The sequence below is a fragment of the Pygocentrus nattereri genome, chromosome 8 (assembly GCF_015220715.1).
Source record: "Pygocentrus nattereri isolate fPygNat1 chromosome 8, fPygNat1.pri, whole genome shotgun sequence".
In the NCBI taxonomy this organism is placed as follows: Eukaryota; Metazoa; Chordata; class Actinopteri; order Characiformes; family Serrasalmidae; genus Pygocentrus; species Pygocentrus nattereri.
Window position 1 is genome coordinate 26,687,505 of NC_051218.1, and position 12,309 is coordinate 26,699,813.

The 12,309-nt window shown below is 38.1% G+C and overlaps 1 protein-coding gene across 13 annotated transcripts in view; it reads left to right on the plus strand.

Moving 5' to 3' along the window:
* Positions 1-11,778, plus strand: part of arhgef9b (Cdc42 guanine nucleotide exchange factor (GEF) 9b) — a 67,380-nt gene extending 55,602 nt beyond the window's left edge. For 6 of the 13 annotated variants that reach the window (XM_037540336.1, XM_037540328.1, XM_037540340.1 and 3 more), the window contains 2 exons: positions 5,609-5,852; positions 7,421-8,190. In XM_037540336.1, the coding sequence (XP_037396233.1) occupies positions 5,609-5,852; positions 7,421-7,824 (648 nt within the window). In that variant the 3' untranslated portion in view covers positions 7,825-8,190. Of the gene's footprint in view, positions 1-5,608; positions 5,853-7,420; positions 8,192-8,213; positions 8,301-8,896 lie in introns of those variants that run through there. The other 7 variants (XM_037540331.1, XM_037540333.1, XM_037540329.1 and 4 more) reach the window with 6 other exon arrangements.
* The last annotated feature ends 531 nt before the right edge of the window (positions 11,779-12,309 follow it).

Consider the following 12,309-nt stretch of genomic DNA (forward strand, 5'->3'; position numbering starts at 1 on the left):
TGTTTGAATACACATGCAGATGTCTAAAAATACCTTTTTTAATGAGTGGCAGAAACAGTATTGAAAGCTGTGGGTGGGACACCCAAGATATGGATTTAGGTATGGGTGGAACAATATTCATGTGCAATATTTATGAGTGTAGGCAAGCTGTCCACGTTCACAATACATGCTTGACTTCCACTGAATAAGGGCATGTAGATCCAAACACATTCCCATTATGGACATACAACTGTGATTGCATTTGTATTTTATGTGGACAAAATCCAGATACAGGAAGACATTTTAATGCCAAATGTAAACAGGATATTGATAGCTCGTAAAACGTTCCTAAACATGAGTAAATTTGCACATAAAAAAGCTTCCAGGTGACTTTAAATAACACTTTGTATTTCACTGTTTCATATGACTGTTGTGTTGAGGAATATTAATCCATGTGCACATTCCTGAATCATCAATTTGCATAAATCCATGCTCATTATTTACTGCTAGTTCTGAAGTGTCTGTTGCACAAGAACTGTTCTACATGTCAAGATGAAAAACTATGAGTAATTATGAGTCAGAGAATACAATTTGTTTCATTCAAGCTGCTGTTAGCAACCTTTTCTAACAAATTTAAGAAAATATATCTAAAATGTCATGCCACAAATCATGCTTTTAAAGTTTTCCAGGAATGTAAAGAGAACTGCTTGTGGGTATGGTTTTGGAATTTTCGCTATAAGCTAACAACATACAGACATATAAACAGGAGAACACATGTACAAACGATGAAGTTGATTTTTGTAGTCATTCAAGCAGGACAGTAAATAATATTACATAATACAACCCCAATTCCAAAACAGTAAGAATGCTGCATAAAATGTAAATGAATGTAAATAAAAACACAATGTAATGATTTTCAAATCTCATAGACCCATATTTTATTCACAGCAGAACATAGAATAAATATCAGCTTTAAATATCATAGAACACATTTCAACATTAACTCATTTAGCAACTTTTTGGAATTAGGGTTGTAAGTACATATAATGCTTTTATTCACTTGTGTTACTGTTTCAAGTTAGTTTGTCACACATTAGCTCTTCTGATTATGTCAAATTTTCCCTAACTTTCATTTTATCACTTGTTGGCTAGCTTGCTTTTCTCACTATAGCATTTCATTGTTTATACTATAGAATATAGAGTAAGCAATGGAAAAGATGAAAAAGAATTGAGAAGTTAGCAAACTTGAAATGAAGAAAGTGGGCAACTGGAATTATGTGCTAAATTAGCCAGTAGTAGTGCTTTTTTAAGGTAAATTAAAGTTACTGGATTGCTGTTTTGTCTGTTTGTTTTTTTATCACAGCAGTGTAACTCCTGGTCTAGAGTTCATCCCACCTGATCAGTTTTGACAAATTCCGTCATGCTCACATTTCACAAATGAGGCTCTTCCTATTGTAAACTATGGAAGGCAGTTGTGAAATTTGGATATGTTTGACATTCACCTTGTATCGTACCTGTTGTTTTTACAGCTAGAATGTTTTGCTTTAGACTCAAATTACTTTTGAAAAACAAGCATTTTAATTTCACAGTCAAGCCATGGGATAAATGCAACTTTTTAATATTCAGCTCAACCTGTCAAACACTAGACAGATGAGACTGGCCTTTGACAAGTGCAATGACAAGTGAGGTAATAATTGCTTCTTGACACTATCTATTCAACTGTGTTCCAATAAGAATGAGAGAAGAATATGAAGTATAGTTACTCTGTTATGCTGGAGTAACAGAGACAACATTTTCCAACAGTCTTCTAACATCAAAGGATACCTCAGCTGGCAAAAAATGCTTCTTCCAAATGTATCGTCTCCTTAGTGGGGCTGATGCAAGTGGGCTGTACCACAGATGGGCACATTTGACAGATGCTTAAAGAAGGAGCTGTCAAAAAAATAGACTATGAGAAGAAGGTGAACTTTTGTGTGAATGTAGAGCTTGATCCCTCTATCAGTGCCCTTTAACTTTAACCATGATAAAAATGACATCTTATAAATATATTGGACAAGTCTACTTATCCATCCATCCATCCATCCATCATCTTCTGCTTCTCCGGGGTTCGGGTCGTGGGGGCAGCATCCTGAGCAATGAAGCCCAGACCTCCCTTTCCCCAGCCACTTCCACTAGCTCCCTGGGAGGGATTCCGAGGTGCTCCCAGGCCAGCTGGGCGATATAGTCACGCCAGCGTGTCCTGGGTCTTCCCCGGGGTCTCCTCCCCGGTGGACTTGCCTGTGACACTTCCCAAGGGAGGCATCCAGGAGCCATCCTAACAAGATGCCCGAACCACCTCAGCTGGCTCCTCTCGACGTGAAGAAGCAGCGGCTCTACTCCGAGTCCCTCCCGGATGACCGAACTTCTCACCCTATCTCTAAGGGAGAGTCCAGCCACCCTGCAGAGGAAACTCATTTCGGCCGCTTGTATTCGCGATCTCGTTCTTTCGGTCATTACCCAAAGCTCATGACCATAGGTGAGGGTGGGAATGTAGATCGACCAGTAAATCGAGAGCCTTGCCTTATGGCTCAGCTCTTTCTTTACCACAACAGACCGGTAAAGAGCCCGCATCACTGCTGACCCAGCACCAATCCGCCTGTCAATCTCCCGCTCCCTTGTACCATCACTCGTGAACAAGACCACGAGATACTTAAACTCCTCCAATTGAGGCAAGAGCTCATCCCCGACCCAGAGAGGGCTCTCCACCCTTTCCCGCGTGAGAACCATGGCCTCGGATTTGGAGGTACTGATCCTCATCCCGGCCGCTTCACACTCGGCTGCAAACCGATCCAGCGAAAGCTGAAGTTCACGGCCTGATGTCCCCAATAGGACCACATCATCTGCAAACAGCAGAGATGTGACTCTGAGGTCACCAAACCGGACGCCCTCCATCCCCTGACTGCGCCTAGAAATTCTATCCATAAAAATTATGAATAGAATCGGTGACAAAGGGCAGCCCTGACGGAGTCCAACTCTCACTGGGAAAAAGTCTGACTTACTGCCGGCCATGCGAACCAAACTCCTGCTTTGTTTGTACAGGGCCTGAATGGCTCGTAGCAAAGAGCCATGTACTCCGTACTCCCGAAGCACCTCCCACAGGATACCCCGGGGGAACACAGTCGAATGCCTTCTCCAAATCCACAAAGCACATGTGGACTGGTTGGGCAAACTCCCATGAACCCTCCAGAATCCTGGAGAGGGTAAAGAGTTGGTCCAGTGTTCCACGACCAGGGCGGAACCCGCACTGCTCCTCCTCGCCTTGAGGAACTCGGGACGGATCTCATCCACCCCTGCAGCCCTGCCGCCAAGGAGCTTTTTAACTACCTTAGCGACTTCGGCCTCAGTAATGGACAAGCCTATTCCCGTGTCCCCAGACTCTGCCTCCTCACTGGAGAACGTGTTGGTGGGATTGAGAAGGTCCTCAAAGTATTCCTTCCACCGCCCAATGACGTCTTCAGTCGAAGTCAGCAGCACACCATCTCCACTATATACAGTGCTAGTGGCACACTGCTTTCCCCTTCTGAGTCGCCTGACGGTTTGCCAGAATCTTTTCGGAGCCAACTTAAAGTCACTTTCCAAGGCCTCACCGAACTCTTCCCACACCCGGGTTTTTGCCTTGGCAACGACTGAAGCCGCAGATCGCTTGGCCTGTCGATACCTGCCAGCTGCCTCTGGTGTCCTACAGGCCAAACATGTCCGGTAGGACTCCTTCTTCAGCTTGACGGCATCTCTCACCTGGGGTGTCCACCACCGGGTTCGAGGATTACCGCTCCGACAGGCACCAACTACCTTGCGACCACAGCTACAGTCAGCCGCTTCAACAATGGAGGAGCGGAACATGGCCCATTCTGAGTCAATGTCCCCCACCTCCCCCGATATCTGGTCGAAGTTCTGACGGAGGTGTGAGTTGAAGATCAATCTGACAGGTTCTTCTGCCAGACGTTCCCAGCAAACCCTCACTATACGTTTGGGTTTGCCTGGTCTGACTGGCATCTTCCCCCACCACCTGATCCAACTCACCACCAGGTGGTGATCAGTTGACAGCTCAGCTCCTCTCTTTACCCGAGTGTCCAGTACACATGGCCGCAAGTCCGCTGAGTCCGCAAGTCTACTTAGATTGATAAAAAATGCATCATAACAAACAGCAACTTAATAATCATGTAATAGTGTAAAATGACCATTAGTAATGATTTAATACTTACATATGCATTTATAAATAGTACCAATTCAATTATTAAAAATTTACTTTACATTAGAATGATCTTTAATTATTTTGAGCCAAAGAAATCTAACTATAAATTGTAGTTTGTTAATGATTTGCTTGAAATTGAAATATTAAGCATTTACATTTTTGCATAAATGATTTTGTAATAATTCTGAATAAATTGTGTATGATATGTTTTCGGTTAAAGATTAGTCCCTAATAATGGTCTGTTATTGGTCAAAAAAATTTGCCAAAATGCATGTCCCAATATAATTCATTTATGAAAAACAGTGCTTATTTGTGTGTCACAATACAAATGTGGTATGTGGTAGCACTTGCTAATGCAGCAGTAACAATTATAGAATTATTAACTATCAGTAACAAACTATTAAATTATTTAAGTTGATATTTTTAGGGGCCTGTTACTGTAATGCCGGGATTGGGCTTGGAGACTGGATGCAAGTATAAACAAGGCAAAAGGGGGAAAACAGGATTCAAAGTCAAAACCCAGTGCAAAGTCCAAATACCAGAAAATAGTGGCAATAAACAATCAATCTAATAGAAATATGAAGGTTAGAACTCAACTACAAAGCAAGACACTTTGCAAAAAAATTGTTGGGACTACAGTAGGTTAAAAAACACGTGGGAAATTAGGACCAAGTGAGAGAGAGAGCAGGTGATCAGTAAGCAGGGAACTCTAAGCATAGGTGAGAGGAGGCAGGTGGAGACTGAGACCTGAAATATAAAGTGTTACAAATACAATGAGGATGTAAATTTGTTAAAATCAGTTAATTGAGTTAGCACCTGACTCAGTTTAGAATATAGGTCCCCATTTAGTAATGGTAAATGGTAAACTCCTTTGCAGATTAACATGTGAGTTGCTTTTGTTCTTCTAGAAAATATCTGAGTTTTGGTTAATTCCTTGTATCCCTGTTCTGGAAGTTTTAGAGGATTTAACCCTTAGTAGTTGAGAATGTAGTTGTTTTGCTAAACTATTCAAATATAATTATGTAACTGCATACTTAATTAAACAGTACATTAAGAAATTACTTTCTGTATTTACATTCTGTAATGAGATGTTCAAGTCTTTACTTCAGATTTTCTTTCCATTTGTTTTGAGACTGTGTCCCAGCAGTCAATTTCATCAAATTCAAACAAAATATAATGTGATAGTACTCTTAGAGGAATTCTTATCTGGTCTCTAAGATTTTAAGACTATTCGAGAATATTCATTCCAGTTCAGGAATAAAGGATGTAGCAAAAGCAATTGTATAAAGCTCTAGAGAGAGTTTTTCATTGTTCAGTGAATTGTGCCATGATTCATTGAGCCTGTAAAACTGCTGGGCTGAGCTGAGGCTAATATGCTTGATGTCTTCCCATATGCAGGACCTCATACGACGTGATATCCTTTACTACAAAGGCCGCATTGACATGGACAGGTATGAAGTGAGAGATGCAATCGATGGAAGGGATGATGACTTTAACGTCAGTGTCAAGAACGCATTTAAACTACACAATAAGGACACAGAGGAGATCCACATCTTCCTAGCCAAAAAACTAGAGGAGAAGATTCGCTGGCTCAGGGCTTTTCACGAAGAGCGCAAGATGGTGCAGGAGGATGAAAAAATAGGTAAACATTTTCTGGTGCAGCTTTACAAATTGAACGACTGAATTCCCGATCCTAATATCTTAATCATGCTTACTTGGTCATAAAACAAGATTCCTATGTATGAAAACCTTTTTATTTTTAAGACTAATAGAGTGCTCATAATACAAGAGTTTCTACTTTGATACTGATACCAAGTGTAGTATTACAGTACTTGATATCATAATTATACAATGGCAAAAATAAGGTCATTGTTGGAACATTGTATTTTAATTGGATTAAATACAGCAAATAATCAAACTGCTACAGCTTCACATATATAATTTTTTTAAACGTATAAAAAAGTAAATGTATCAGAAGTGATTTTATTGAATATTATGCAAATACAGTATGCAAATTACGTATGCACACTTAAAAAGATGGTCATTCTTTACTTCTTTAGTAAAAATGTTTTAGTAAAAAAAATGCTTATACATAGAATCATGAACACTCAAATAACGCTGTGCATGAAGGGTTCTTGATGTCATTATGGAGAATGTATAGATGGTTCTATGCAAAAACTTTTTTAAAAATGATTCTATATAGTACCAAAAGGGTCTTGGTATTGTGACAATGTCAAGCTTGTAACAATAAAAGAATCCTTTTCGTGCTATATGTAACCCTTTTCAAAAAGATTCTATATAGAACCATATAAAACACATTCTCCATAATTCTGTGGAACCATTTCATGATGCAAAAAAACCCTTTAAGGGTTCTCTGAGTGTTCATTGTTCTAAATACAGCCATCTTCTCAGACTTGCATTCCTAAGGGCCAAGAATACACCAAGCAGACAGTCGGCTGTTCAAAGCTGTTAGGCTGTCAATGATCATTGGTGGTGGACCGTCGCCAATAGTTTGTGTGGTGTGTCCCGCATCATTAGCTCTAGTCAGTCTTTATCAGTGCTATTTTGATCGATAGAGCATGTTGAATTGCTGTCAGCAGTCAGCCACAATAGGGAACTGAGAATCAGTAGACGATGACAGAAAGCAAGCAAACGGCACTCTAAAGAGTGCGTTCACAGAGACCTGCCTAATTTTTCATCAGCTCATCATAATTTTATCACCATCTACAGACATTGTAACTGTTTTTATTATTTTAACATGGGCCAGTTTGGGGACAGTTTGGGGAAAATATCTAATTGCAATATAATAACTTTCTCTGTAAATGCAGGTCCAGACCAGCATATTGACTGTATTGCTACTTGCTGTCTGGGCCCTAAAGTTGTATGTTTTAGACATCATATTGAAAGTTTGTCTTCCCAGTCAAATTTGGTTTCTTTAAAGGCACAATACAGCATCAACAAGGTCCTAGTCTATTTAAGTAAATAATTAAAAGTATCAAAAGTTATTTAATTGTTTATCATGTAGTATTGAAAAGCATTGAACCATTGTATAAACATACTAAATCATTAATGTTTAACTCCAAATTTGTTGAAGTCATTTGTTGAATCTTTGCACTGTAAACTTGTCATACTGTTCTAAATACAGAGAGATTCTACTGAACTCTTTATTAATACATTCATTTTTTTTTGTTGTTGTTGTTGTTGTTTTAGGCTTTGAAATTTCTGAATATCAGAAACGGCAAGCAGCCATGACAGTGCGTAAGGTGACCAAACAGAAAGGTGAGGCACCAAAGCGATACCAGGTGAATTCAATTTTTTTCTACTCTTTAAGCCAACCTTGTCTTATCATTGCTGTTTTGGCCTCTTGTGTTGAAACTGGCAGTTATGCAGCCCGTTCTATTTTTGTTCACCTTTTGAATTCACTAAATTGGAGAGGAAAACCACTCTGGCCGAGGCAAGGAGCCAGTACTAAAATTACACCTAAAATTAAAACATTCTTTTTATTTCTAGTTAGGTGCCATCAATTAAGCCAAAGATACAAAGTAAAAGAAACATCAATGCAAAAGTCTGAGAAGTTTTATTCTAATGTGATGACAGGACATTACAGCTTGTAGTCTTCTTCATAATATGTATTTTATGTTTATTTAGTTTTTTAATTCATTTTAAGATTATTTGCTAATGAACATATTTTCTGGTCTTTGTTAGTCTGGCCTGTAGTTTATGTCATAGTTGATTTAAATAATTAAATTAAACATCAATGAAAAGACATATTTTACTATATATATTTATGCATGTTGACTTCTGAATAGTGATCTGTAAAGAGCAATGTAAACCAGTAGAGATATAACCATGTAATTTATGTGTTGTCTGTTAAGTAAAAAGAAAATGCATGAACATTGTTTTTATTGAATGTTGCTTAAAAGTATTTTGCATAATACTTTCTTCTTGTCATATTTACACCTTGTTTTTGAAATCCATTGTACTTCACTGACAAACGGTGAAGTATTTTCTTGAATTTGCAGATTCATTTATAGATATCATCTTGAGAAAGAGGGCCATATTATATGGACATGGTATGAAAATGATAAAGGTATATTTATAAGCGTTCTATGTAGAGTTAAAACTTTCTCCAAGATGCCATGGCAACTGCTGTGAAAATGGCTCTATAGCAAAGTGGGCGATAGCAGCAGTGCTATTGTTGATGCGGTCATAAATGTATCCTTGGACTTGAGTGTCCGTGGAATTTAAGATGCATAGAGCACTTGATATCAAATACTTACCCGCAATTCAGGTAAATAAGCAATTGAGCTCAAAGCTTGCTTTGATGCAGAAAGATTGCTGTGTTTTCTTTTTTCAAGGTGCCATGGCAACTTCTCAAGTTCTTAGCAACAAATATCAATTGTCAAAATTGATATTAGTTCTAGTTGTAGCATAGTTAGAATATGTAGAAATACTTTTAGCTTTGCATCAAAACCTAGTAACTTTAGAATTTAGCTTGTCTTCCTCAAATTTGTAGCTGAACATGTATTCATGTTTGTACTGTATGTTATGTGAAGCATGATTTGTCATAGTTGTACAATGGCTGTGATGCCTTTGATTCTGTTAGTAATGGTTGTTTTTTCTCCCCCATTATCCATTCTTTCCCTTCTCCACTCTTCTCCTTCCCTCTGCCTTTTTGCTGCTCAGGTGTGAGCCAAAACAGGTTTGTGCCCCCTTCATCCCCACCCCCCCAGGACCCCGTAGCCCAAGGACAGTATGTACTCCCTGACGACTTGGCACAATCAGATCTATTTGAGATTCATCAACCCAGACGGAGCCAGTCTCCGTTCAAATTGCAAAATTTTGGTAGGTTAGCATTGTTAAAAAAGTAGCCAAAATAATGGACTTTCTCTCTGGATGATCCCATTTCTGTTGTACTTCAGCTGAGGATGTCATGTTGTGGACAGACAATAGCAATGGACTTTGGACTTTGTTCATCCGGAGATGAAGACATTTCAGCATCCAGTGACTGACATCTATTCCTCAGTTGTTTTTTTTCCAGCAGTAAACTTTCTACCATGGTTAGTGGTACAGTTAACAAAGTTTATGTCATTGACCATTCGCTTAGTGTCTTCTTCAATATATAAAACTGTAGGACTCAGAAGGACTAGTTCATCCAAAATGTTAAATGGCTAACAGTAAATGAAACTAATGGGAGGCAAATTAGCATTTTCTAACATTCACAATGCTAACTGGTCACTCGGTTTCCTTCATTATTAGCAACAATAGCATTTTTGAGCAAGTATTCCTTTTAGTGTAGTACAACAGAAAGACTACTGTGCCAAAAAAGGCCCTTAAAGATATAGCAGGCCTTTAGAAATTCAGAGGGTTATTTTTTATTTTATCGTGGCTGAATATGCTCTATAGTGAACTATCAAAGTGGTAAGTCTAGCTGGCACCACATCTCATTTTGGGGTGACCAAATGGTTCAGTCGCACAGTATTTGCGCTATACTGTCTCGTCTCTAAGAGGTTTTTTTTTTTTTTTTGTGAGGGCATACAAATGTTTTTTTGAACATGTACCATGCAGGTGGGTAGGGGGAAATCAGCTTGACATGACAAAAGACTGTACCAAATCTTCTGAACAGGGTATTCATTTATTCTCGGTGAAGGCGACTATCCATTTTTAAATTTATGGTTTGCCAAAAGGTTCCTTCTCAGAATAGTGTAGTTTGTGCCAAAGTCATGTTAAGCATATACTGTAGGTGTGTCCAAATGACCAATTCCAGATCTTATTTGAAGCACTTTACTCAGTGTTCAGTTATAATGTCTTCGTAGCATTGTCAGATTCAATTCCTAAATTCACACATCTAATGATAACTTGGATATACTTTGGATAATTATTTAGTTCTGTATTTGATAATATACTTTGCGTGTTAAGCAGACATTAAGGCATTGTGGTGGAACATTTAGAAAAAGTTTCTGAATTTCATACAGAGAGAAAGAAATCGTCATTACAGCTTGAGAATATGCTTTGTGCTGTAAGCCCATCGTAAGAACAAACACTGAAGTTTTTTCTATGTCCACTGAGGTCTTGTTTAAAAGTATATTACTGATATTTTTGTCAAAGGGTTTTTATTTTTGTTTGTATTATATCGCCACACTCTAATAAGCACAGCTAAAACATTCATACGATTTGTATTTAAGATTTTTTTTATTGTTTGTCTAATAGCTGCACTACATTCTATTTATCACTCTTACTGATAACATAAATATTAATAAAAATTACAGTTTACTGTAAATACTTGAGAAAAAATGTATTACCCATGAATCAAATCTGGTTGCAGTATCAACCATGTTAAATGTATATCAAAGTTCTCTTTTTGCCAAGAATACTTTGTGACTTGTGACTATGACCATGGACTGAATCTGCCTGCTGATGTGTTTAATGGCTAGACTGAAAGCCAAAGGATGGACAGTGAATCCCTAGTATATTTAAAACTCTCTGCAGTGTTTGTATCAATCTGTTGGTGATAAGAAATGAACTGCATTTTACACAGCACAATGTAGAAAATGTTATCTCTTGAAGGAGACACATCATTTTGTATAATATGGACTTTTGAGCATAGATACCCATAAATAAATGTGATAAACTGAAATCTCAAAATATATAACCTTTTGATGTTAAACAATAATGCACACATTTCTGTTTCATTTTGTCTTCATTGTTTAGTATTGATAACTGAACTGACATGGTGTGGGATTTAAGCTGTGTGGCGATTTATTACGAGTGCAAAACAATCACTTACAGTATGTACTAGTATGTGTGTTTTCTGCCGAATTGCTATCTGCTGCATCTGTAGCATTCCTTGATTACCATGTGCTGTCATTTTGACTACATCTCGTAAAAGAACGGAAAACCTTTTGACACACTTGTAATAGAAGACCATGATAAAGAGCTGAACCTCAGTACAGGGAAATGATTATCCGTGGTAATAGATCGTATATTGCAGATGCAGCAGACAGACATTAGTATGAAAAGCACTTAAGTATTCTTTTAATGACATTCCAGTGGAATTGTGTAGGGTGAAAGACAAGCTCAGGTCAAGCTTAGAATGTGTTTACATAATTCAGCCAGCTTTCAGTGCATAAAACCCAGACATCGTTGAACAGTGCCTTGCAGCATTTCATTAGTGCTTTGAGTTAATAAAGCCTGCACCAAGAGAATTATTTATTTCCTAGTTGATGATCTGACCATAACTGTCCTCACAAGCGGAAGAATGTATGCTTCACAGCAGTGTAATGTTACGCTCAGCATATGCATGAATTTAACAAAATGTAGAATTATACAATGGATGGTGATTGTTAGGGAATCTCCAGTGCTACAGTAAGGCAGTGGTGGCTTCTGCTAATTTTACATGCATCAGTGTTTCAGGGACTGCTTACTCCAGACTTTAACCTTATCTCTGTTTGCTGCATCTGTAGCATATGACCAATTACCAATTAGTCATTTCCTTAATAAAAAAAAAACAGAAGACACTCAAAACATGCTTAAAATATACAGCAGGGGTGCCCAAACTTTTTGTCTTTGGGCACCAAAGTGTTACTGCATATGCACGGAAGGTTGCACAAAATGTAAGAGGATCTAGCAAAAAGTAGGAGCACATATTAGAACAATTATATATTACAAACACTGGTTTGAGCAGCCAGTTGCATATTTTTCTCCTCCGTCTTAGAACCAGTCATAAATTAGGGTTTCAAAAGAGATATTGTTCAGAGACGTTAATTAACAATAATAGTGGTATAGTGGTAAGATAGATGTATGAGCCCAGAACATGTACTGAAAGAATATTTGCCAGCGGAATAACTCTCAGAACCTGGATGTATGCATACAATAAGACCACAAAATATACATGATGCGGCTGCAATGTACATGCACAGCCTGAACTATAATGTTATAAACTATATTTATTAACTGTTATAAAATCATTTTTTTAAAGCATTTTAAAGCGTTTATTAACATGGCTGTCTGTTCATTACTGAACATTCATATCCTGCTTTGTCACCAGCCTGTTATTAAACCCTGAGCTTCAATAGCAAGCAGTAAGTCAGCAGGGCTAG